General features: G+C 54.6%; 3 protein-coding genes across 4 annotated transcripts in view; 2 read left to right on the top strand and 1 right to left on the bottom strand.

Moving 5' to 3' along the window:
• Positions 1-802: 802 nt before the first annotated feature.
• KANK3 (KN motif and ankyrin repeat domains 3) lies at positions 803-18,613 on the top strand. 2 transcript variants are annotated; one of them, XM_060181564.1, is made up of 11 exons: positions 803-840; positions 6,835-6,900; positions 9,231-10,607; positions 11,762-11,855; positions 12,064-12,267; positions 12,399-12,483; positions 14,190-14,406; positions 16,062-16,207; positions 16,313-16,513; positions 16,596-16,694; positions 17,505-18,613. In XM_060181564.1, exons 2-11 carry the CDS (start codon positions 6,867-6,869, stop codon positions 17,580-17,582), a joined length of 2,535 nt encoding a protein of 844 aa, XP_060037547.1. In that variant the 5' UTR covers positions 803-840; positions 6,835-6,866; the 3' UTR covers positions 17,583-18,613. The 2 variants fall into 2 exon arrangements, 1 of the variants encoding a protein (XP_060037547.1); XR_009547304.1 differs by lacking the exon at positions 16,062-16,207 and having other exon boundaries at positions 17,505-17,545.
• Positions 18,614-18,813: 200 nt separating this feature from the next.
• RPS28 (ribosomal protein S28) lies at positions 18,814-21,898 on the bottom strand. The gene is made up of 3 exons (XM_060181609.1): positions 21,795-21,898; positions 21,655-21,702; positions 18,814-19,370 (listed from the first exon to the last, which is right to left on the bottom strand). The coding sequence occupies exons 1-3, from the start codon at positions 21,831-21,833 to the stop codon at positions 19,248-19,250; spliced, it is 210 nt and encodes a 69-aa protein (XP_060037592.1). The 5' UTR covers positions 21,834-21,898; the 3' UTR covers positions 18,814-19,247.
• The window catches only part of CD320 (CD320 molecule), a 6,374-nt gene continuing 4,862 nt past the window's right edge, over positions 21,835-23,346 (top strand). The window contains exons 1-2 of the mRNA XM_060182243.1: positions 21,835-22,070; positions 22,492-22,541. Coding sequence (XP_060038226.1) covers positions 21,835-22,070; positions 22,492-22,541 — 286 coding nt within the window. The remainder of the gene's footprint in view (positions 22,071-22,491; positions 22,542-23,346) is intronic.

Here is a 23,346-nt window from a genome sequence, read left to right as displayed (position 1 = left end):
ATTCAATCCCCATAAACTATAAACCAGAGCTGAGCAGGGCTCTGATGGAAAAATAAAAGAAAAAAATTGAGGGAGAAGTCCAGGAGATGGCAGAGTGGAAAAAGCTTTCGACTCTCAAGCATGAGGTCCCGAGTTCAATCCCCTGTAGTACATGTAACAGAGTGAGGTCTGATTCTTTCTCTCTCCTCTCCTATTTTTCTCACAAATAAATGCAATCTTAATTTTGGGAGCGGGGGATAGATAGCATAATGGTCTGTAAAGAGACTCTCATGACAGAGGCTATAAAGTCTCAGGTTCCAACCCCTGCACCACCATCAGCCAGAGCTGAGCAGTGCTCTGGGCAAAAAATAAATCGATCTATATAATTTTATTATTATTATTATTTTAAATAATTTATTTCTTTATTGGGGAATTAATGTTTTACATTCAACAGTAAATACAATAGTTTGTACATGCATAACATTCCCCATATTTTTTTAATTGAGGGGTAAAAGCACTGATCCACTCAACTCCCAGCCCAGGAGTCTTCTCAAACCTCCAAGTCTCAGCAGCGTGCTCTCGGGCTAATTCCTCCCAGGGCTCCCTAGTAAGCCAAGCCAGGAATCAAACCCAAGCCCCTCTTTGCTGGCCCGGGTCTGGGACTGTCACTCCAGGCCCCGCCTCCGCCCATTCAAGCCACGCCTCTTTCTGTGGGCGTGGCTCATTCCACGCTCCCCATTGGCCATCGCGAGACGCCTTCGGACGCTGATTGGCTATCGCGGCCGTCTGTCACAGCCCAGGCCTTTTATAACCCATGCCCGAGCCTCGAAGGGGCGGGCGCGGCGGGGGCTGAGGCTTCAGGTAGGCGCGAGCTTTCTGGGGGGGGGGGGAGAGGATCACTACTATCGGGGGGCCGTGGGCACTGGCGACGGGACCCCCCAATTTCACGGGCGCCCCAAGTGACAGTGCTGCGATTTTTTTTTGGGGGGGGTTGATGGTGGTGGGCTACGGGCTCGTGTTGTGGCTCTTCAAGAGGGTCCAGTGAGAATGGATGCCCACCCTTGCACTCCAACAGACCCTCCCCCCCAATTTGGCATTTTCCCCTCCCCACAGCTGGAGCTGAATTTGGGGGGCTGGGGCGGGGGGGGCGCTACGGAAACTGCGCGGGCAGGAGGGACAGACGGCCCCCGGGTCTGCAGACAATGGACAACGGATGGGACCGCCCCGCAGTATTTCCGACAGGAAGCTTCTCTGATTTATTTATTTTTAAAATTTTTTTTGGGGGGGGGCACTGGAGTGGGGAGGGACGGCAGACAAGGGGGTGGCATAGGAGATGAGTCCCTGAGCACCCTAACCAGCCTCCCCCACCCCAACCTCTGCAGGATCCCCCCCAGAACTCACTCTGAATTTAGAGGGTGCCAGGCGGCTGAGACGTGGCTGTTGCACCCGCACCCCCAGCTGCAGCTCCCCCCCAACACCCCGGATCTGTGATCACAGCTCAGACTCCAGGAATAGGCCCCTGGGGCGGGAGTGGGGGCGTCTGGCAGCCTCTCTGATGGACTAATGAGAGGGTCCCTGACAGCGGGTGCCATGCGGGGTGACAGCGCCCACTGGGTGAGGCTGCCAGGGCTGGGCAGGGGCGGGGGTCCCCTCTCCCATCAGGGAGGAGACAGGCTCTGTGCAGGGAGGCAGGATTTTTATTTGTTTGTTTAATTCTTTTTATTCCTTTTTTATTTTCCCTTTTGTTGCCCTTATGTTTTTTATTATTATTATTATTCTTGTGGTGGTGGTTATTATTATTGTTGTTGTTGATGATGTCGTTGCTGGATAGGACAGAGAGAAATGGAGAGAGGAGGGGAAGACAGAGAGGGGGAGAGAAAAACAGACACCTGCAGACCTGCTTCACCGCCTGGGAAGCGACTCCCCTGCAGGTGGGGAGCCGGGGGCTCGAACCAGGATCCTTACGCGGGTCCTTGGGCTTTGCCACATGTGCGCTTAACCCCCGACTCCCATGATTTATTTTTATTGTCTTTATTTATTGGATAGAGACAACCAGATATTGAGAGGGGAGGGGGAGCTGGAGAGGGAGGGAGACAGAGAGACACCTGCAGCCCTGCTTCCGCACTCGTGAAGTTTTCCCCCTGCAGGTGGGGACAGGGGGCTTGAACCTTGGCTCTCAAATTTTGTTTTAAAAAGATATTTATTTATTCCCTTTTGTTGCCCTTGTTTTATCGTTGTAGTTATTGATATCGTCGTTGTTGGACATAACCCGCTGCGCTACCGCCCGACTCCCCTTTTTATTCCTTATTAATTAATTATATATTGACTATGGGATAGAGACTGAGAGAGAAATCCAGAGGGGAGGGGGAGATAGAGAGGGAGAGAGACAGAGACACCTGCAGCCCTGCTTCACCACTCACAAAGCTTTCCCCCTGCAGGTGGGGCAGGGGGCCTGGGGTTTGTACCCAGGTCCTTGTGCACTGGAATGTGTGCGCTCAACCAGGTGCGCCACATCTCGCCCCCTTTCTGCTCCTCCTTCCTCCTCCCCTCCTCCTCCTCCTTCTTCTTCTCCTTCTCCTCCTGCTCCTTCTTCTTCTTCTTCTCCTTCTCTCTCTCCCTCTCTCTCTCTCTCTCTTGCCTCCAGGGTTATTGCTGGGGCTCCGTGCCTGCACTACAAATGAATCCACTGCTCCTGGAGGCCATTTTTCCCTCTTGTTGCCCTTGTTTATTGTTGTTGTTATTGCTGTCATTGTTGGATAGGACAGAGAGAAATCAGAGAAGACAGAGAGGGGTAGAGAAAGACAGACACCTGCAGACCTGCTTCACCGCCTGGGAAGCGACTCCCCTGCAGGTGGGGAGCCGGGGGCTCGAACCGGGATCCTTACGCCGGTCCCTGCGCTTTGCGCCACCTGCGCTTAACCCGCTGCGCCACTGCCCGACCCCCGCCACCTTTTCTCTCTCTCTCTCTTTCTCTTCTTAGAAATATATTCGATTCCCACCTGATAGAGAGGGAGAGAAAAAAGATAAGAAACCTGCAGACCTGCTTCACCGCTGTGAAGTGACACCACCCCCACAACCCCCGCAGGTGAGGAGCCGGGGCTTGAACCCTGATCCTTGCTCGGATCCTTGTGCTTAGTACTATGTGCACTTAGCCGGGTGCGCTACTACCCTACCCCCTTGCTTATTTGTTTTTAATGAAAAGGAGGTAAAGAGAAAAAGATAAAGAGAGATCAGATAGATGATAGGCAGGCAGACACAGAGATAAGGATATATAGCAGAGACAAGAGCCCTGCTCAGCTCTGGATGATGTTGGTGCTGGGGACGGAACCTGAGACCTCAGATCTCCTCCTCCCCTCCTCTCTCTCCTCCACATTTTTTTCTTCTCCTCTCAGGCACTTTATTTTCCTGCTAGGATGTGCATCTTTTTCTTGTTCTTTATTTAAAAAAAAAAAAAAAAAGAGTTGGGAGTCGGGTGGTAGTGCATCTGGTTAAGCGCAGGTGGCACAAAGCGCAGGGACTGGCGTAAGGATCCTGGTTGGAGCCCCCGGCTCCCCACCTGCAGGGGAGTCGCTTCCCAGGCGGTGAAGCAGGTCTGCAGGTGTCTGTCTTTCTCTCCCCCTCTCTGTCTTCCCCTCCTCTCTCCATTTCTCTCCGTCTTATCCAACAACAGCAGTGACAACAATAATAAGAACAACAACAGTAACAACAATGGCAAGAAAATGGGAAAAAAGGCTTCCAGGAGCAGTGGATTTGTAGTGCGGGCACCAAACCCCAGCAACCCTGGAGGGAAAACAGTGATTTCATCTACTTAATATCGTCAGAGAGGGGAGAGAGAAGCAGAGCCTCCCTCTGGCACAGGAGAAGCTGGGGATCGAACTCAAGACCTCATGCTTGAGATTCCACTCTCTCCACTGTGTTACCTCCCTGGTCATTATTATTATTATCATTGTTGTTTATTTGTTTGTTTATCTCTCCCCAGAGACCTGCTCAGCTCAGGCTGATGGTGGTGCCCGGCATTGAACCTAGGACCTCACAGCCTCAGGCAGGAGTCCCTTTGGCAGAACTATTAAATATACTATCTCCTCAGGTCATGAGAGAGAGGAGGGAGTGGGGATGCACCAGGCTGAGCGAACATGTTACACTGCACAAGGACCCCGGTTCAAGGCCCTGGTCCCCACCTGCAGGGGAAAAGCTTCAAGAGCAGTGAAGCAGGGCTGTGGGTGTCTCTCTCGGTCTCTTTCCCTCTCTCTATCTCCCTTCCCTTCTCACTTTCTCTCTGTCTCTACCCGAAATAAATAAATAAATAATATATTAGAAAGGGAGAGATACAAGACTGAGAGAGGAGGCACCTGGTTGAGTACATACATTACAGTACATAAAAATTTAAAAAAAAAAAAAAAAGGGGATTCGGGCGGTAGCGCAGCGTGTCAAGCGCACATGGTGCAAAGCACAAGGACCAGCGTAAGGATACCAGTTCGAACCCCTGGCTCCCCATCTGCAGGGGAGTCGCTTCCCAGGCAGTGAAGCAGGTCTACAGGTGTCTGTCTGTCTCTTTTTTTTTTTTTTTTTTTTTTTAACCAGAGCACTCATCAGCTCTGGCTTATGGTGGTGCAGGGGAGTGAACCTGGATTTAGAAGCTTCAGGCATGTGGGTTGTTTGCATAACCATTATGCTATCTACCCCCACTCAGGTGTCTGTCTTTCTCTCCCCCTTCCTGTCTTCCCCTCCTCTCTCCATTTCTCTCTGTCCTATCCAACAAGGATGACATCAATAACAACAACAATAATAACTACAACAATAAAAAACAACAAGAGCAACAAAAGGGAATAAATAAATATTTAAAAAGAGAGAGAGAGGGAGAGGGAGAGGGAGAAAGAGACCTTCCAGCCCATGTGGCTGCATGTCCTGTGCTCTGGCCACTGAGCCCCTCTGCCAGCTGTGTCCAGCTGTCCCTTTCTGTCCCCTGGGCAGGGGCCGAGGCTTGAAAGTACCTAGTAAGGAGGAGGGAAAGGATGGAGGCCCAGGGAGTCAGTCAGCCAGCTGTGACAGGCTGGACCAGGCCCCACTTCACTTCTCTGTCCCTCCCTGTACTATTTCCTGAAAACAATTCCTGAGGAGGTACTGGCTGTCCCCTACTGTCCAGCCATCAGCCCCACCCCTGCCTCTGGGCAGCTGGTGTGAGGGGACAGGAAACAGCTGCGTTTGCAAGGTCATCCCCTCCTGGTGAGAAGTGTGGGGGTTGGTGAGGAGTGGGAGGGTTCCCCCCCATTTGGAGAGCTAGAAGAATGGGGTGTCGGTGGTGTAAGGATCCCGGTTTGAGCCCCTGGCTCCCCACCTGCAGGGGAGTCGCTTCACAGGTGGTGAAGCAGGTCTGCAGGTGTCTGTCTTTCTCTCCCCCTCTCTGTCTTCCCCTCCTCTCTCCATTTCTCTCTGTCCTATCCAACAACGACGACATTGATAACAACAAAAAAATTGATTACAAGAGACTTGGTAGTGGATCACGTGGTTGAGAGCACAGGGTGTCATACTCAAGGGTCCAAGGACCTGGGTTCAAGCCCCCAGTCCCCACACGCAGGGAAATGCCTCAGGAGCAGTTAAAAAGTGTTATAAGCCTCTCTCTCTCTCTCTCTCTCTTTCTCTCTCTCTGCCTCCAGGGTTATTGCTGGGGCTCGGTGCCTGCACTACGAGTCCACCGCTCCTAGAGGCCATTTTTTCCCTTTTGTTGCCCTTGATGTTTATCATTGTTGTTGTTATTGCTGTTGTTGTTGTTGGATAGGACAGAGAGAAACCAAGAGAGGACGAGAAGACAAAGAGGGAAAAAGACAGACACCTGCAGACCTGCTTCATCCCCTGTGAAGTGACCCCTGCAGGTGGGGAGCTGGGGGCTCAAACCAGGATCTTTACCCCAGTCCTTCCATTTTGCGCCATTATGCTACTGTCAGGCCCCCCCTTTTTTTTTTTTGCGTCCAAGGGTTATTGCTGGGGCTCAGTGCCTGCACTACAAATCCACTGCTCCTGGAGGCCATTTTTTCCCATTTTGTTGCCATTGTTGTTGTCATTATTGTTGTTGTTGCCATTGATGTTGTTAGATGGGACAGAGAAATCGAGAGAGGAGAAGAAGACAGAGGGGAGAAAACGAGAGATACCAGTCCCTGGTGGTGGCGCACCTGGTTGAGCGCACATGTTACAGTGCACAAGGACCCAGGTTCAAGCCCCCTGGTCTGCCCCTGCAGAGGGAAAGCTTTGTGAGTGGTGGAGCAGGGCTGCAGGTATCTCTCTGTCTCTCTCCCTCTCTATCTCCCCCTACCCTCTCAATTTCTGGCTGTCTCTATCCAATAAAGATAATTTTAAAAAAATGAAAAAAGAAAATTTATGTAGACACATTGGCTCCATAACACATATGAAAATGTTTTAAAATTATATATGTGAATAAAAAATAAATAAATCCAGACATAGAGACGGAGGAAAAGAAAGAGAAGCTGAGCACATAAACGGCTGGGGATTGAACTCAGGACCTCATGCTTGAGAGTTCAGCGCTTTAGCCCACTGCGCCATCTCCCGGGCCCCCACCCTGGTCCCTGGATCACCTTTCTTGTGATGTCCCTTTGAGCTGTGTCCTGGGACCTGGAAAGTTCCCTGCCTCCTTGCTATGCCAAGCTTCAAGGCCTCTTGAGGGCACTGGGAGGAGTGGGTGTATGGGTAGGCTCAAGTGGGCAATTTGTGGGTGTGGTTGTGGGGAGATGTGGACTCACTGGGAGCCCAGGCTGACCCCTAGGAGTGGCCAGGGTAGAGGACAGAACCTGGGTGCACCCTGACCTCCCACCCTACCCTCACTCCAGGGACTTCCTCTTGCAGGCTGTGACCACCTGAAGCTGCTTCCCAAAATCATGGCCAAGTTTGCTCTGAATCAGAACCTGCCCGGTGAGTGTATTCGAGGGTGTATAGGACCAGGCTTGGGAACACAGCCCTCAAGAGTTCTCTCCTTCCTGTAGGGTTCTCTCTCTCTGTGTGTGTGTATGTGTCTTAAATATTTTTTTTAATTCCATCATTTATTTATTAATTTTCCTTTTTGTTGCCCTTGTTGTTTTTCATTGCTGTTGAAGTTATTTTGTTGTTGTTATTGCTGTCGTTAGATAGGACAGAGAGAAATGGAGAGAGGAGGAGAAGACAGAGGGGAGGAGAGAAAGACAGACACCTGCAGACCTGCTTCACCGCCTGGAAAGCGACTCCCCTGCAGGTGGGGAGCTGGGGGCTCGAACCGGGATCCTTATGCTGGTCCTTGCGCTTTGCTCCACCTGCGTTTAACCTGTTGCGCTACCGCCCGACTCCAGTTTATTTTTCTTTTAAAAAATATTTTCTGGGTGGGGGTGGATAGCATAATGGTTATGCAAAGTGACTGTCATGCCTGAGGCTCCGAAGTCCCAGGTTCAATCCCCTGCACCACCATAAGCCAGAGCTGAGCTCTGGTGTTAAAAAAAAAAAAAAAAAAAAATTTCTGGGAGTCCGGCGGTTGCGCAGCGGGTTAAGCGCACGTGGCGCAGGGACCATCATAAGGATCCCGGTTCGAGCCCCCTGCTCCCCACCTGCAGGGGAGTCGCTTCACAGGCGGTGAAGCAGGTCTGCAGGTGTCTGTCTTTCTCACCCCCTCTCTGTCTTCCCGTCCTCTCTCCATTTCTCTCTGTCCTAGCCAACAACGACGACATCAATAACAACAATAATAATGACTATAGCAATAAAACAACAAGGGCAACAAAAGGGAATAAATATTTTATAAATAAATAAATAATAAAAAATAACCAGGGAGTTGGGTGGTAGCGCAGCGGGTTAAGCACATGTGTCGCAAAGCGCAAGGACCAGTGTAAGGATCCCAGTTCGAGCCCTGGGCTCCCTACCTGCAGGGGGGGGGGGTCAGTTCACAAGCAGTGAAGCAGGTCTGCAGATGTCAAAAAAAATAATAAATTAACTAATGACAACAAGCGCAACAACAAGGGCAACAAAATGGGAGAAATGGCCTCCAGGAGCAGTGGATTTGTACTGCAGACACCGAGCCCCAGCAATAACTCTGGAGGCAAATAAAAAAAAACCAAAAACTTAACTAATTAATTTAAACAGTATTATTTATGGACTAGAGGGATGGCATCATGGTTCTGCAAAGTGACTGTTAAGCCTGAGGCTCTGAGGTCTCAGGTTCAATCCCCAGCATGAGCATCAGCCAGAGCTGAGCAGGGCTTTGGTAATAATAATAATAATAATAACAACTATAATAAAATTTATATAGAGGAGAAACCAGCAGAGTATCGCTCTGGCATGTGTGATACTGAGATCGAACAGTATTTATTCAGTGTACCTTCTGCCAGGCTGCCCCTTTTTTTTTTAAGTCTTTTTTTTGTTTGTTTGATAGAAACAGCCATAAATTGAGAAGGGGAGGTAGAGAGGGAGAGAGATGGAGAGACACCTGCAGCCCTGCTTCACAACTCGTGAAGCTCTCCCCCTGCAAGTGGGGAGCGAGGGCTCGAACCTGGGACCTGTGCACAGTAACATGTGCGCTCAACCAGGTGCGCCAGTACCCAGACCCGCTTTTTTAAAAATTAAATATTTATTTATTACTTATTCCCTTTTGTTGCCCTTGTTTTATTGCTGTAGTTATTGTTGTTCTTATTGATGTCGTCGTTGTTGGCTAGGACAGAGAGAAATGGAGAGAGGAGGGGAAGACAGAGAGGAGGAGAGAGAAAGACAGACACCTGCAGACCTGCTTCACCGCCTGGGAAGCGACTCCCCTGCAGGTGGGGAGCCGGGGGCTCGAACCGGGATCCTCACGCCGGTCCCTGTGCTTTGCGCCACGTGTATTTAACCCGCTGCGCTATGGCCGGACCCCCGTCGCACCTCTCTTGAAACCTTCCCCCTTGCAGGTGGGGACCGGGGACTGGAGCCCGGGGCTTTGCACACTGCAATGTGTGCGCTCAACCAGCTGAGCCACCGCCTGGCCCCCCAAACATAAATTAATTGATGGGGGTGGGGGGGTAGAGAGCATCATGGTTCTGAGAGGGGCTCTCCGGCCTGCGGCTTCAAAGCCGCAGGTTCAATCCCCTGCCCCACCGTCTGCCAGAGCTGAGCAGAGCTCTGTTCAAAATCAATAAAGAAGGCAACATTCATGAATGCAAGAGCATGCAGTCTGCAAGGGGGTGGTGGGGTCCCCTAGGCCTGCTCCCCCATTGCATGACAGCCTGCCATGCCCCCCTGTACGTCTGCAGACTTGGGGGGCCCTCGCCTGTGCCCGCCGGGGGGTGCCCGCAGCCCGAGCTCGCCCTACTCGGTGGAGACACCCTACGGCTTCCACCTGGACCTGGATTTTCTCAAATACATCGAGGAGCTGGAGCGCGGCCCCGCAGCCCCGCGCCGCCCCCGGGGCCCCTCTCCGGCCCGCCGCCTGCCCCGAGGCCCTCCCCGGCCCGGAGTGCGCAGCCCGGGCGCCTGGACTTCCAGCGAGTCCCTGGCCAGCGATGACGGGGCCCCCGGGGCGCTCTCCCCGGCCGCCCCGTCGGGGCTCCCGCGCCCGCCGCTGTCCCCGCGCGCTCCCGGGCGCAACCCGCGGGTGGAGCGCACGCTGCTGGAGACCAGCCGGCGGCTGGAGCTGGCGCAGGCGCAGCAGAGCGCCCCGGGCCCCGCCCCTTTCCCTCCCGGCCACGCCCCCAATGCTCCCGGCCCGCGCAGCCCGCGCAGCCCGCGCAGCCTCAGCCCCGCCCCTGACCACGCCCCTCCCCCACCGGGCCCCGCCCCCGCCCTGCCTAGTCCGCGCAGGGCCGGGAGATCCAGCCCCGCCCCCGGCTCTGGCCCCGCCCCCGCCGCCTCGCCCGGCCCCGCCCAGCTGCAGCTGGTGCGCGAGCAGATGGCGGCGGCGCTGCTGCGCCTGCGCGAGCTGGAGGACCAGGCGCGCGCGCTGCCCGAGCTGCAGGAGCAGGTGCGCTTGCTGCGTGCCGAGCGGGCGCGGCTGCTGCAGTCGGGGCGCGGGGACCCCGAACCCGCCGGCGTCGGCGGCGAGCCCCGATCGGACAAGCTCGCCCAGCTGCGGAGGCTCACTGAGCGCCTGGCCACCTCCTCCCGCCCCAAGGCCAGCCCCGGCGGCCCCGGCGGCGTCGAGGATCCCGATGGGGCGCCCGCGGGGCTCCAGGGCCTCGACGGGGCGGACGGGGAGCCCCGGGAGCGCCATGCAGGCGTGCAGGCCGTGCCCGGGACCCAAGAGGTGGCAGCCCAGGCCGTGCGGGAAACCCGGGAGGTCGGCGTGGAGGTGGCACCGTGCACCGTCGAGGCGGACGCCTGGGTGACCGAGGTGCTGCTGGGGGTGCCGGAGGCGGTGGAGATGGAGCTGCAGGTGTTGCGGGACAGCCTGGAGCAGCAGCAGGGGCTGAGCGAGCTCCTGCGGGGCCGGCTGCAGCAGCTGGAGGAGGCCCGTCGGGCAGAGGAGGAAGAGGAGGAGGAGGAGGAGGAGGAGGAAGCCCCGACGGCCAGGACCCAGCTGCAGGAGGCGGCCACCCAGACCCCGTGGGGCTGTGCAGACAAGGCCACCCAGACCGAGCCCCCCTCCCCGACGGCCAGTCCCACACCGGGGGAAGGAGCCATCCCGCCCGTCGGTGAGTCTCCAACTTCTCCTGACAAGAAAGAGCTTTGGCTTCCTGACACCTGACCTCAAGCCAGTACGTTTAGGAGATCTCCATCCCCCTCACCTACCACCTGAACTCGAACCCAGGACCTTTTTTTTTTAAAAAAAATAACATTATTATTATTATTGGAAAGAAAAAGCCAGAAATAAGAGAGCGGAAGGGAGAGAGATACCTGCAACCCGGCACCATCACTGGCAAAGTTTGCCTCCTGCAGGTGGGGACCAGGGGCTTGAACCTGGTACCTTGCACATGGTAACATGTGCGCGCGCTCAACCCGGTGCGCCACCACCAGGCCCATCCCCCCTAAACTGAGCCCAGTACCTTTTCTTTCTTTTCCCCCTCCAGGGTTATCTCAGGGGTTCAGTGCCAACCCTACAAATCCGCTGCTACTGGCGGCCATTTTTTAAAAAAATAATTTTTTTTACATTTACTTATTCCCTTTTGTTTTCTTGTAGTTATTATTGTTGTTGTTACTGATGTCCTTGTTGTTGGGTAGGACAGAGAGAAATGGAGAGAGGAGGGGAAGACAGAGAGGGGAGAGAAAGACAGACACCTGCAGACCTGCTTCACCGCCTGTGAAGCGACTCCCCTGCAGGTGGGGAGCCGGGGGGCTCAAACCAGGATCCTTATGCCTGTCCTTGTGCTTTGCGCCACCTGCGCTTAACCCGCTGCGCTACCGCCCGACCCCTTCTTTTTTTCTTTTTCCATTTTAATGGACAGAGACAGAAATTGAGAGAGAAGGTAGAGATAGAGGGAGAGAGACAGACACCTGCAGAAGTGTCCTCTCTGCAGGTGGGAACCAGGGGGCTGGCTCCGGTTCCTTGTGGAGGACCTTGTGCTTAGTACTAATATGCGCTTAACCAGGTGTCGCCACCACCCGGCCCCTAGCACCTTCAAAAAAATACTTTTTTATTATCTTTATACGGAGATGGAAGCGGGAGACAGAGAGGAAGAGACACCTGCAGACCAGCTTCGCCACTAGCGAAGCTTTCTCCCTGCAGGTGGGGACCGGGGGCTTGAACCCGGGACCTTGTGTGCGCTGTCACGTGTGCGCCACCATTTGCCCCCCGCCCGCTCCCAACCAAGTACCTTTATGAGATCCCTCTCCCCCCATCACCCTCCAGGCACCCTCAAATCCATCATGAAGAAGAGAGACGGGACTCCGGGTGTCCAGCCCAGCCCCAAAAGCCTACAGTTTGTAGGGGTCCTCAATGGAGAGTAAGCCACAGCGTCCCGGCCGCACCCAAGTTCCTGCAGGGGACCCGGGGATGTGGGGGGTCTGCAGCATCCCAGGACGGAGGTGGGAGGTCTCTTGAATTGCCTCGGTTACCCCGTCTGGAGAATGGGGGCCCGGTCACCACACCCATCGGGATCCCAGCCTGGGCCCACAGGGCGAGGCTGAGCCCACCCCCCCCTGCACCCCCAGATACGAGAGCTCATCCAGCGAGGACGACAGCAACAGCGACCGTGACAGTGAGAACGAGGCTGGCCAGCCGGCCATAAGCAGTTCTTCCTCCTCTGGCTCTGGAGACGACAGTGGTGGGGGCTCGGATCCAGGACCCCCGGGACCCCCCAAGGAGGGGGACAGCCAGAGTCCAGACCCTGAGGTGGAGCCCAGCCCGCAGGGAAGGTGAGCCCAGAGGAAGGGGTGGGTGGCCGCAGTGGTCAACGAGAGGCACAGCCCGGTGACAGGGATTGAGGGACGATGGGCTGCCCCCCTTTTTTAGCTGGTGACCTGGGGTGGGGGGGCTTCTCCCCCAGATGCGAGCTGAGCCCCCGGCTGAGGGAGGCCTGTGTCGCGTTGCAGAAGCAGCTGAGCCGGCCACGCGGAGCCCCCCGCGATGGGGTGAGTGTGACCCCCCAAAAAATAATAAAACAAATAAAGCACATGTCCCTTTGGGAAATTTTTTGTTTGTTTTTAAAAGTATTTTATTTATTTTATTTTTGAGAGAGATGCAGAGAGAAAGACACAGAGAAACACCAGAGCCCTGTTCAGCACTGGCTTATGGTGGTGTTGGGGATTGAACCCGGGACTTCGGAGCCTCAGGCAGGAGAGTCTGTTTGCATAACCATTATGCTGCCCCCACCCCAATTTTTTTATTTTGCCTCCAGGGTTATTGCTGGGGCTCGGTGCCTGCACCATGAATCCACCGCTCCTGGAGGCCATTTTTCCCCCTTTTATTGCTCTTGTTGTTGTAGCCTTGTTGTGGTTATTATTGTTGTTGTTGATGTCGTCTCCTTGTTGGGTAGGACAGAGAGAAATGGAGAGAGGAGGGGAAGACAGAGAGGGGGAGAGAAAGACAGACACCTGCAGACCTGCTTCACCGCCTGGGAAGCGACTCCCCTGCAGGTGGGGAGCCGGGGGCTCGAACCAGGATCCTTACCCGGGTCCTTGCGCTTTGTGCCACGTGCGCTTAACCCGCTGCGCTACCGCCCGACTCCCAAACAGTTTTATTTATTTATTTATTAAATATTTATTTGTATTTTTATTCCCTTTTGTTGCCCTTGTTGTTTTTTTATTATTGAGTTATTATTGTTGTCATTGTTGTTGGATAGGACAGAGAGAAATGGAGAGGGGAGGGGGAAGACAGAGAGAGGGAGAGAAAGACAGACACCTGCAGACCTGCTTCACTGCTTGTGAAGCGACACCCCTGCAGGTGGGGAGCCGGGGCTTGAACCAACAGTTTTATTTTAATGAGAAAGCTACAGGGCGGAGGGTAGATAGCATCATGGTTTTGCAAAGAGACTCTCATGCCTGAGGTCCCAGGTTCAATCCCCCGCACCACCATCAGAAAAAAGAAAAAAAAAAAAATACAGAGAGGGACCAGGTGGTGGCACATCTGGTGTTAATGCCGCACACATTACAGCTCGCAAGGACGCAGGTTCAAGCCCCTGATCCCCACCTGTAGGGGGAAAGTTTCACAAGTGGTGAAGCAGGGCTGCAGGGGTCTCTGTCTCTCTCCCTCTCTTCTTACCCTCTCAATTTCTGTCTCTAATAAATAAAATGTCAAAAAAAAAAAAAAGATACAGTGATACCCCCTGCTGTCTCTCCCCATCCCTGTCTGTCTCCCCCCATCCCTGTCTGTCTGTCTCCCCTTCCCGTTTCTGTCTCTCATCCAAAGAAGATATTAAACAGTAATATTGGGAGGCGGGCGGCAGCGCGGTGGGTTGAACCCAGGTGGCGCAAAGCGCAAGGACCGGCCGAAGGGTCCCGGTTCGAGCCCCCGGCTCCCCACCTGCAGGGGAGTCGCTTCCCAGGCGGTGAAGCAGGTCTGCAGGTGTCTGTCTTTCTCTCCCCCTCTCTGTCTTCCCCTCCTCTCTCCATTTCTCTCTGTCCTATCCAACAACAACGACATCAGTAACAAAAATAACCACAACAATAAAGAAAGTAAAAAGAAGAAAGCAATAGCCACAGGGTCTTCCTGAACACAGAGCCCCCTTCCCAGTATGGGGGTGGGTGGGCTCAGTTGGGAGTCCCCAGCTCAGCCCCTGCCTCCCCCCTCCCCACCTGGTTGACACCTGTCCCCTTCCCACCCCTACGCCCACCTGCAGGCCGCAGCCCGCCTGGTGGCCCAAGAGTGGTTCCGGGTGTCAAGCCAGCGGCGCTCACAGGCCGAGGCGGTGGCCGGGGTGCTGGGCGCGGTGGGGCGCCTGGGTCCCCAACTGCTGGCCCACGTGGTCAACCTGGCAGACGGGAATGGCAACACGGCGCTGCATTACAGCGTGTCGCACGGGAACCTGGCCGTCTGCCGCCTGCTGCTGGACACTGGTCAGCACCCACCGGGGACCCCAGAGGGGTGGGCTGGGGGGGGGGCTTGCACATTCACTGTCCTCTCGCTATGCAAAGGGGGGGAGGAGGGACTAAGGGGCTTTGGGCGCTCTGTTTTGCTGTTTTATCTATTTTATTACTATTATTATTTCAACTTTTATTATTTTTTTACAAGATTTTCTTATTCATGAGAAAGAGAGACAAGCGGAGAGATAGACAGGGATGGGGAGAGACTCTGCTCCATGTGCTGCTGCGGACTGAACTCAGGACTTCATGTTTGAGAGTCCAATGCTTTATCCACTGTGCCACCTCCCAGACCACTAACATTTGTATTTTATGTATAGATAAAATAACTCATTGCGCTACTGCGGACTCCCCTTAAAAAATTAAAATCCTGGGAGTCGGGCGGTAGCACAGCGGGTTAAGCACAGGTGGCGCCAAGCGCAAGGACCCGCATAAGGATCCCAGGTTCGAGCCCCCGGCTCCCCACCTGCAGGGGAGTCGCTTCACAGGCGGTGAAGCAGGTCTGCAGGTGTCTGTCTTTCTCTCCCCCTCTGTCTTTCCCTCCTCTCTCCATTTCTCTCTGTCCTATCCAACAACAGCAACATCAATAATAACTACAACAATCAAACAAGGGCAACAAAAGGGAATATTTAAAAATAAAACAAATCTTTTAAAAAATATAAAAACCCAACAATGACCACATCGATAACAACAACTACAACAGTGAAACAACAAGGGCAACAAAGGGAGTAAATAAATACTTAAAAATAAATAAATTTTTATTTCCTACATGTTAAGTTTTGGTCATTTATTATTGGATAAAGACAGAGCGAATATGAGTGGCGAGGGAGAGAGGGAGAGAGACAGAGAGACACCTGCAGCCCTGCTTCACCACTCGGGACGTGGTGGGGACCAGGGACTTGAACCTGGGCCCTTGTGCATGGTATTGTGAGCACTTAACCAGGTGCGGCAGTGCCTGGCCCCTTATTATTATTTTTACCAGGGCAGTGTTCAGCTCTGGTTTATGGTGGTGCAGGGGCTTGAACCTGGAACTTTGTAGCCTTGGGCATGAGAGTCTGTTAGCATAACCATTATGCTATCTACCCTCCATTATTATTATTATTGTTATTCTTTTGCCTCTGGGGCTAGATGCCTGCACTACGAATCCACAGCGCCTGGAGGCCATTTTTTTCATTTTGTTGCCCTTGCTATTATTATTGTTACTGCTGTTGTTACCAGATAGGACAGAGAAATCGAGGGGGAGAGAAAGACACCTGCAGACCTGCTTCACCGCCTGTGAAGCGACTCCCCTGCAGGTGGGGAGCCGGGGGCTCAAACCAGGATCCTGATGCCAGTCCTTGCACTTTGCGCCACCACCTGACTCCCCCTTTTTATTATTTTAACCAGAGCTCTCCTCAGCTCTGGCTGATGGTGGTGCTGGGAATTGAACCCTGGGCCTCAGAGCCTCAGGTGGGAGTCTTTGACCATCAAGCTGTGTCCCCAGTCCCTTTCCCTTGCCTTCTGTAGCTGCTGATCGGGAGTCTTTGCCGGGGATGGGAGCCAGCCATGTTCTGCTGACACCCTATTGGGTGCCTTCAGTTGACAGTGTCTCCCCTGCTGCTGCCCCCTCTGCCCCCCATTCTCCAATTCAGGGGTCTGTGAGGTGGACCGGCAGAACCGAGCTGGGTACTCAGCACTCATGCTATCAGCACTGACTTCCGTGGGGCGGGAGGAGGCGGACATGGCCGTGGTGCGCAGGCTGTTCAGCTTAGGTGACGTTAATGCCAAGGCCAGCCAGGTAGGGTGCGCACCCATCACCCCCCCAGGCCTTGGAGCCCCAAGTCAGCCGGGTCTGGGCTGCCGTCTGGCTTCAGCGGTGGTCTCCCCGCTCCCCCCCCCCCAGACGGGCCAGACAGCCCTCATGCTGGCCATCACCCATGGCCGCCAGGACATGGTGGCCGCCCTCCTGGCCTGTGGAGCGGACGTGAACGTCCAGGATGCCGACGGGGCCACGGCGCTCATGTGCGCCAGCGAGTATGGCCGTCTGGACACCGTCCGGCTCCTGCTGGCCCAGCCGGGCTGCGATCCTGCCCTGCTGGACAATGTGAGTGCCGGCCTGCAGATGTGGGGACGCCAGAGGCGGTGGGGTGGGTGAGGGGTGGCTGACCAGTCCTTCCCGTCCCCAGGAGGGCACCAGCGCCCTGGCCATCGCCCTGGAGGCTGAGCAGGACGAAGTGGCAGGTCTGCTGCATGCCCACCTGAGCTCAGGGCAGTGCCAGCCGCAGGTGAGTCACAAGTCCAGGGGTTGGGAGGTCGGGCGGTAGCGCAGGTGGTGTAAAGCGCAAGGACCGGCAAAAGGGTCCTGGTTTGAGCCCCAGCTCCCCACCTGCAGGGGAGTCGCTTCACAGATGGTGAAGCAGGTCTGTGGGTGTCTTTCTCTCCCCATCTCTGTCTACTCCTTCTCTCTCCATTTCTCTCTGTCCTATGAAGCAGTTCTGCAGGTGTCTTGTCTTCCCCTCCTCTCTCCATTTCTCTCACCTTATCCAACAACCACGACATCAACAATAGCTACAACAACAGGGGCAACAAAAGGCAGACGTAAATAAAGTCCAGGGGTTCCCGAATTGGGGCTCCCTGAGGAGTCCCCCCAGGGAGGTGACACCAGAGCAAGATCTGATGCCTCAGAAAGGGGGCTTAGGAGTCAGGCGGTAATGCAGCGGGTCAAGCGTGCAAGGACCGGCTGAAGTTCGAGCCCCGGCTCCCCACCTGCAGGGGAGTCGCTTCCCAGGCGGTGAAGCAGGTCTGCAGGTGTCTGTCTTTCTCTCCCTCTCCTCTGTTCAACAATGACGATGTCAATTAACAACAATGAAAACAAGGGAATGGAAAAAAGGAAAAATAAACATATATATTTTAAAAAAGAATAATAACTACAACAATAAAACAAGGGCAACAAAAGGTAATACATATTTGGAAAAAAACAAAAAAAAAACTCAACAACAGGGGAGATGGATTTTTCCCTTGGGAAGCCCCACTTCTACAGATGGGAAATTGGGGGCTTGAACCCTGGTCCTTGAACATCAACTTCTTCTCTGCAGGAGAAGGGAGGCCCCCCAGAGGACGAGCCTCGTGGAAGCAGTGAGGGCAGAGATGGAGAGGGCCCCGAGGCTCAGTGAAGGGTCCAGAGGAAGGACTCGCTCTGTGGGTCTTCAAGGAGCTCAGGACTTGTCCAGAGGGGTCTGCTGTGGCCGCTGCGACCTTGGAAAGGCTGTGAACACGGGAGGGCAGGAGAGACACTCCAGGTTACCCCCCTCCCCAATAAAAGTGTCTGGGCGGGAGTCAGCAAGTGCAAGTGGCGCAAAGCACAAGGACCGGCAGAAGGATCCCGGTTCCAGCCCCCGGCTCCCCACCTGCAGGGGAGTCGCTTCCCAGGTGGTGAAGCAGGTCTGCAGGTGTCTGTCTTTCTCTCCCCCTCTCTATCTTCCCCTCCTCTCTCCATTTCTCTGCCCTATCCAACAATGACATCAATAACAACTACAACAATAAAAAACAAGGGCAACAAAAGGGAAAGTAAAATTTTTTTTAAAAATACATTAAAAAAAAAAAGGAAAAAAAAGCCTGGCTAAGTCTGTCTGATTTGGGGAACACAGGGTGGCGGGACAAGACAACCCCAGACTAAGGGAGAGGCCCAGCTGGCGCAGCTAGAGGTGGACCCGGGAAGGAGGTAACAGAGTGGTCACCGAGTGTGTGTGTCCTGAATTTACCTTAGTTTACAGACCCCCCAGGTTCAAGCCCCTGGTCCCCACTGCGGGGGGGGGTGGGGGGAGAGAAACTTCACAAGTGAAGCTGGACCACATGGTGCCTGTCTCTCTCCTCTCCCACCCCCTTCCCTCTTGATTTCTGGTTGTCTCCAAATCTGACATAGGTCGAACCTGGGTCCTTGCACATGGCTAAGGTCACCCCCCCCCCATCTAGGGTTACTGCTAGAGGCCTGGCGCCTGCACTATGAATCCACTGCTCCTGGTGGCCATTTTTTTTCCTTTTTGGATAGGACAGAACAACGGGGAGAATGAAAAATAAGCCAAGGGCAGACCCGTAGGTGGGGAGCCGGGGGCTCAAACCAGGATCTTTGGGCTTTGCACTAAACCCCATCTACCGCCGGGCCCTGACTTGTGCTCTTAATGAAGAGCACCACCATCTGTCTGACCCCCGGTTTTATTTGCCATTTGGTCAACCATCATTCCCACTGCATCCACCCCCCCCCCCCGTTACTATGGAGCCCCACTCAGCTCTGGCTGATGGCGGTGCTGGGGACTGAACCTGGGACCTCAAGGCTCTTGGGCAGTTGTCTTTTTCCTCACTGCTACGCTGTCTGGCCAGATAACCTTCGTATTTAAAAAAAAAAAAAAAAAAGATTTTATTTATTTCTGAGAAATAATAGGAGAGAGAAAGAACCAGACATCACTCTGGCACACGTGCTGCCGGGGATCGAACTCGGGACCTCACGCTTCAGAGTCCAAAGCTTTACCACCGGGCCACCTCCTGGACCACTCCGTAATTTTTCTAAAGATATTTTTAGGCTTGAACCTGGGTCCTTGTGCACTGTGGGTAGCTGATCCCCCAATCAGACAGAAAGGCGCCCAGGATCAATACAAATGCTTTATTAACAGTGGCCGGCCATCCTGGCGAGGGCTGGGTGGTGGAGCCGACATCTGGGACCTGGAAGCCTGTGAGCAGAACAGGAGAGGCTGAGCCCCCTCCTCCCATAGGAGACCTCCCCCAACACCCCCCAAACCCCAGCTTCCAGGGGGGTGTCACTCACGGGGGGGGGGGGGGGGGCGCTAGCGCAGCCTGCGGGCCTCCCGCTCCGACTCCAGCAGCGTGAGCACGTCGCCCTCCCGCACGGGGCCCTTGACATTGCGGATGATGGAGCGGCTGGTGTCATCCATGAACTCCACGCGCACCTGCGGGCACCAGGGGGAGATGGGGGACGGGACCGGGTGATTGCAGGGCATCCCGGGCTCCTGTGCAGCCGCGAGGGGCCTGGACCTCTAACAGGCCCCCCTCGCCGTCACTGCTCACTTCCTGGATCGGCGTCACGAGGCCCCGTGGCCTCTGCAGGGCAGCTGGGTCCTGACATGACAGCAGCCTAGAATGTCCCCAGCTGTGAGCAGGGACTCAAGAGGCCACACAGGCTGAACACAACAGACCTGGGCCCTGGGTCACAGCTAATGGCATTCATTCACTTTTCCCTCATTTCCTTTGCCCGGATCCAGCTTCCTAGACCTAGACGGTGCCCTTCCTACCCAACATCATCATCATCATCATCATCATCACAAGGGCAACAAGGGAAGAAATGGCCACCATAAGCGGCGCATGCCGAGCCCCAGCCATCACCCTGGAGGCAAAACAAATAGACAGACAGACAGACACAGGCTGGGGGTGTGGATTCAGCCGCCAACACAAAGGGCCAGAGGAGAAGCAATCACAGAAGCCTGACCTCCCACCTTCTGCTGCCCGTAAAGATTTTTGGTCCAGGGCAGGGGGAGGTAGCCTACTGGTTATGCAAACGCTCACACCCCAGGCTCAGAATTCCCAGGTTCAATCCCCACCACACCACAAGCCAGAACTGACCAGCGCTGATAAAAAAAAAAAAAAAAATCTGGGTGTCAGATGGTAGCACAGATTAAACACAAGGTTCCGGGTTCGAGCCCCCAGCTCCCCACCTGCAGGGGAGTCGCTTCCCAGGCGGTGAAGCAGGTCTGCAGGCGTCTGTCTTTCTCTCCCCCTCTCTGTCTTCCCCTCCTCTCTCCATTTCTCTCTGTCCTGTCCAAGGACATCAACAATAACTACGACAACAATGACAACAACAATAAATAGTAACTATAGCAAAACAAGGGCAACGAAAGTGAATAAATACAAAAAGAATCTTTGGTCCATACTCCCAGAGCGATAAAGAATATGGACGCGTCCACTGGAGGGGATGGGATTTGGAACTCTGGTGGTGGGAACTGTACCCCTTATCCCACAATGTTGTCAATCATTATTCAATCACTAATTAACAGTGGTCCCGGAGGTGGCACAGTGGATAAAGCTTTGGACTCTCAAGCGTGAAGTCGTGAGTTCGATCCCTGGCAGCACATGTGCCAGAGTGATATCTGGTTCTTTATCTCTCCCCCTATATTTTCCATAAATAATTAAGAACTAAAAAAAAATAATAATAAAAATAGGAGTGGAAGCAGACACCCCCCCTCCCCTGCCAGGTGTGGACCAGGCTGTGGCTCACCTGGTTAACCACACATGACAGCGGGCGCAAGGTCCCCACCTGCAAGAGTGGCGAAGCAGGACTCCAGGAGTCTCTCACCCTCTCAACTTCTTAAATAATAACGATAATAATAATAAAGACTCTCCTGCCTCAACATCTGAGGTCCCAGATTCCATCCCCAGCATCAGCTGGAGCTGAGCAGGGACGGCTGTTGTCTGTTGCCTTTGTCGTTCTAACAAATAAAATAAACTTTATTATTATTATTTTTTTTGGGGGGGGAAGCCAGCATGATGGTTCTGCGAAGAAGATATTCAATTCAAATGCCTGAGGCTCTGAGGTCCCAGGTTCCATGCCCAGCCAGAACACAGGAGGCCTCAGGGGAAGTCACAATAATGACAATATAATAGTAATAATATAAAACAACAAGGGCAACAAAAGGGAATATTAAAAAAAAAAAAAAAAAGTAATAATAATACTGGGAAGAGCAGTATCACGGTTCTGCAAACAGTTTGTTAGGGCCCGGAGGCTCTGAGGTCCCAGGTTCCATCCCCAGCACCAGCACCACCATCAGCCCGAGCTGAGTTGTGCAACTTTTAAATTAATAATGAATAATAATAGCAATAATAATACACGGGTTGTGAAAAGGCTTAGGGGTGCTGATGCGGAAGGGTTGAGGGCGTGGAAAACCGATGCCACGAGCCCCCCCATCCCATGTCAGAAGCAAACTCTGGAGCCCCGAAAGCTATTGTGGGTGGGAGGGGGGATCAGAGATAATAAATAATAAAATTGTGGGGGGCGGACGGGGAGCTTGTGCATTGCGACTTGAGAAGCACCCGGAATCCCACGCCCCCCCCCCCAAAAAAAAAATTTTTTAAAACCCGCCAACCCGGGACCCTGGTGGCGCTGGGGGTGGGGTGGGGGGGTCACGGTTTCCGCAACCCGACCCGGCGCTGCCCAGCGAGGTGCCCCCCACCCGCGCTCACCTGCGTGCACTGTCCCTGCGAGCCGGTCCGGCCCAGCACCTTGGTGACCTGCAAAAAAAATAAAATAAATAATAATAATAACCAACACAGACACCAAGTCCCTACGTCAGCCCCCGCAGGAACCCAGGAAGCCGCCTCACCCGGGCCAGTTTGATGGGCTGCACGCGGCTGGTGTCCATGATGGCGGCGCAGGAGCGGCGGCGGCGACACTGGAGAGGAGTCACGTGGGCCGGCCGCGGCTTATATACCCTGACGAAGCCCCGCCCACGCCCGCGCTCGCGAGAGCGGATTCGCCCTTTCCCAGCAGCCCCCGCGCGCGCGGCGGACGTCGGCGACGTCCTTGAGCGCGCGCGGCGCGGGGCAAGATGGCGTCCGCCACTCGCATCATCCAGCGGCTGCGGAACTGGGCTTCCGGGGTGGGTGTTTTGGGGGCGCTGGTAGCGGGGAAGGGAGAACCCCGCGTTGGGTGGAAGCGGGGGCTCTGCGCGTCGTTTTGGATGCTCGTTTTCCTCCTGGGGCTGAAACCTTGAGGGACGAGACTCTTCCCAAGCCGGGAGCCCCCCCCTCCATGCACCCAAATTCGTGACCCTTGTCAGCTTGGGGTGGGGGGCACCCACTGTCACCCACCTTCATTTAATCGGGGCCCATCCCAGGCCTTCGCAGCCAGGGATCTCATCACCCCAATGGCTGGCTCCCCCCCCCTTTGCTTCCAAGGCTGATGTCATCGGCCTCGCCCCTTTTTTATTTTTATTGTTTTATTATATTTTTATGGGGGTGTAGGTGGGTGTGGGGAGACCCTTGCAGGCTGACCTGTGTCTCCTCCTCTTCCTCACACAGCGAGACCTGCAGGGGAAGCTGCAGCTGCGGTACCAGGAGATCGCCAAGCGGTGAGCCACCCTCCCCGCACCAGCTCGCTGCCCCGAGCCTCGGGGACCTGTCAGTCAAACAGCAACACCTAGGGGGGCCTGTCAATCAAACAGCAACACCTAGGGGGGCCTGTCAATCAAACAGCAACACCTAGGGGGGCCTGTCAGACAGCAACACCTAGGGAGACCTGTCAAACAGCAACACCTAGGGGGGCCTGTCAGACAGCAACACCTAGGGGGGCCTGTCAATCAAACAGCAACACCTAGGGAGACCTGTCAAACAGCAACACCTAGGGGGGCCTGTCAGACAGCAACACCTAGGGGGGCCTGTCAGACAGCAACACCTAGGGGGGCCTGTCAGACAGCAACACCTAGGGGGGCCTGTCAAACAGCAACACCTAGGGAGACCTGTCAAACAGCAACACCTAGGGGGGCCTGTCAAACAGCAACACCTAGGGAGACCTGTCAAACAGCAACACCTAGGGGGGCCTGTCAATCAAACAGCAACACCTAGGGAGACCTGTCAAACAGCAACACCTAGGGGGGCCTGTCAGACAGCAACACCTAGGGGGGCCTGTCAGTCAGACAGCAACACCTAGGGGGGCCTGTCAAACAGCAACACCTAGGGGGGCCTGTCAGTCAGACAGCAACACCTAGGGAGACCTGTCAAACAGCAACACCTAGGGAGACCTGTCAAACAGCAACACCTAGGGAGACCTGTCAAACAGCAACACCTAGGGAGACCTGTCAAACAGCAACACCTAGGGGGGCCTGTCAGACAGCAACACCTAGGGGGGCCTGTCAGACAGCAACACCTAGGGAGACC

This window comes from Erinaceus europaeus, chromosome 23, assembly GCF_950295315.1.
Source record: "Erinaceus europaeus chromosome 23, mEriEur2.1, whole genome shotgun sequence".
NCBI classification, from domain to species: Eukaryota; Metazoa; Chordata; class Mammalia; order Eulipotyphla; family Erinaceidae; genus Erinaceus; species Erinaceus europaeus.
Note: the sequence above shows the minus strand (reverse complement) of the source record. Positions and strands in the feature narration are given on the sequence as shown.

What these genes read in the sequence shown, in the direction of transcription:
- KANK3 (XM_060181564.1), top strand. Translation starts at nt 6,867, where the DNA reads ATGGCCAAGTTTGCTCTGAATCAGAACCTGCCCG. An exon ending in ATCCTGCCCTGCTGGACAAT is followed by an intron (nt 16,514 to 16,595) that starts GTGAGTGCCGGC and finishes TCCCGTCCCCAG; the next exon opens with GAGGGCACCAGCGCCCTGGC. An exon ending in CAGGGCAGTGCCAGCCGCAG is followed by an intron (nt 16,695 to 17,504) that starts GTGAGTCACAAG and finishes TCTTCTCTGCAG; the next exon opens with GAGAAGGGAGGCCCCCCAGA.
- RPS28 (XM_060181609.1), bottom strand. Translation starts at nt 21,833, where the DNA reads ATGGACACCAGCCGCGTGCAGCCCATCAAACTGGCCCGG. An exon ending in AGCCCATCAAACTGGCCCGG is followed by an intron (nt 21,703 to 21,794) that starts GTGAGGCGGCTT and finishes TTTTTTTTGCAG; the next exon opens with GTCACCAAGGTGCTGGGCCG. An exon ending in CGCAGGGACAGTGCACGCAG is followed by an intron (nt 19,371 to 21,654) that starts GTGAGCGCGGGT and finishes TGGTGCCCGCAG; the next exon opens with GTGCGCGTGGAGTTCATGGA.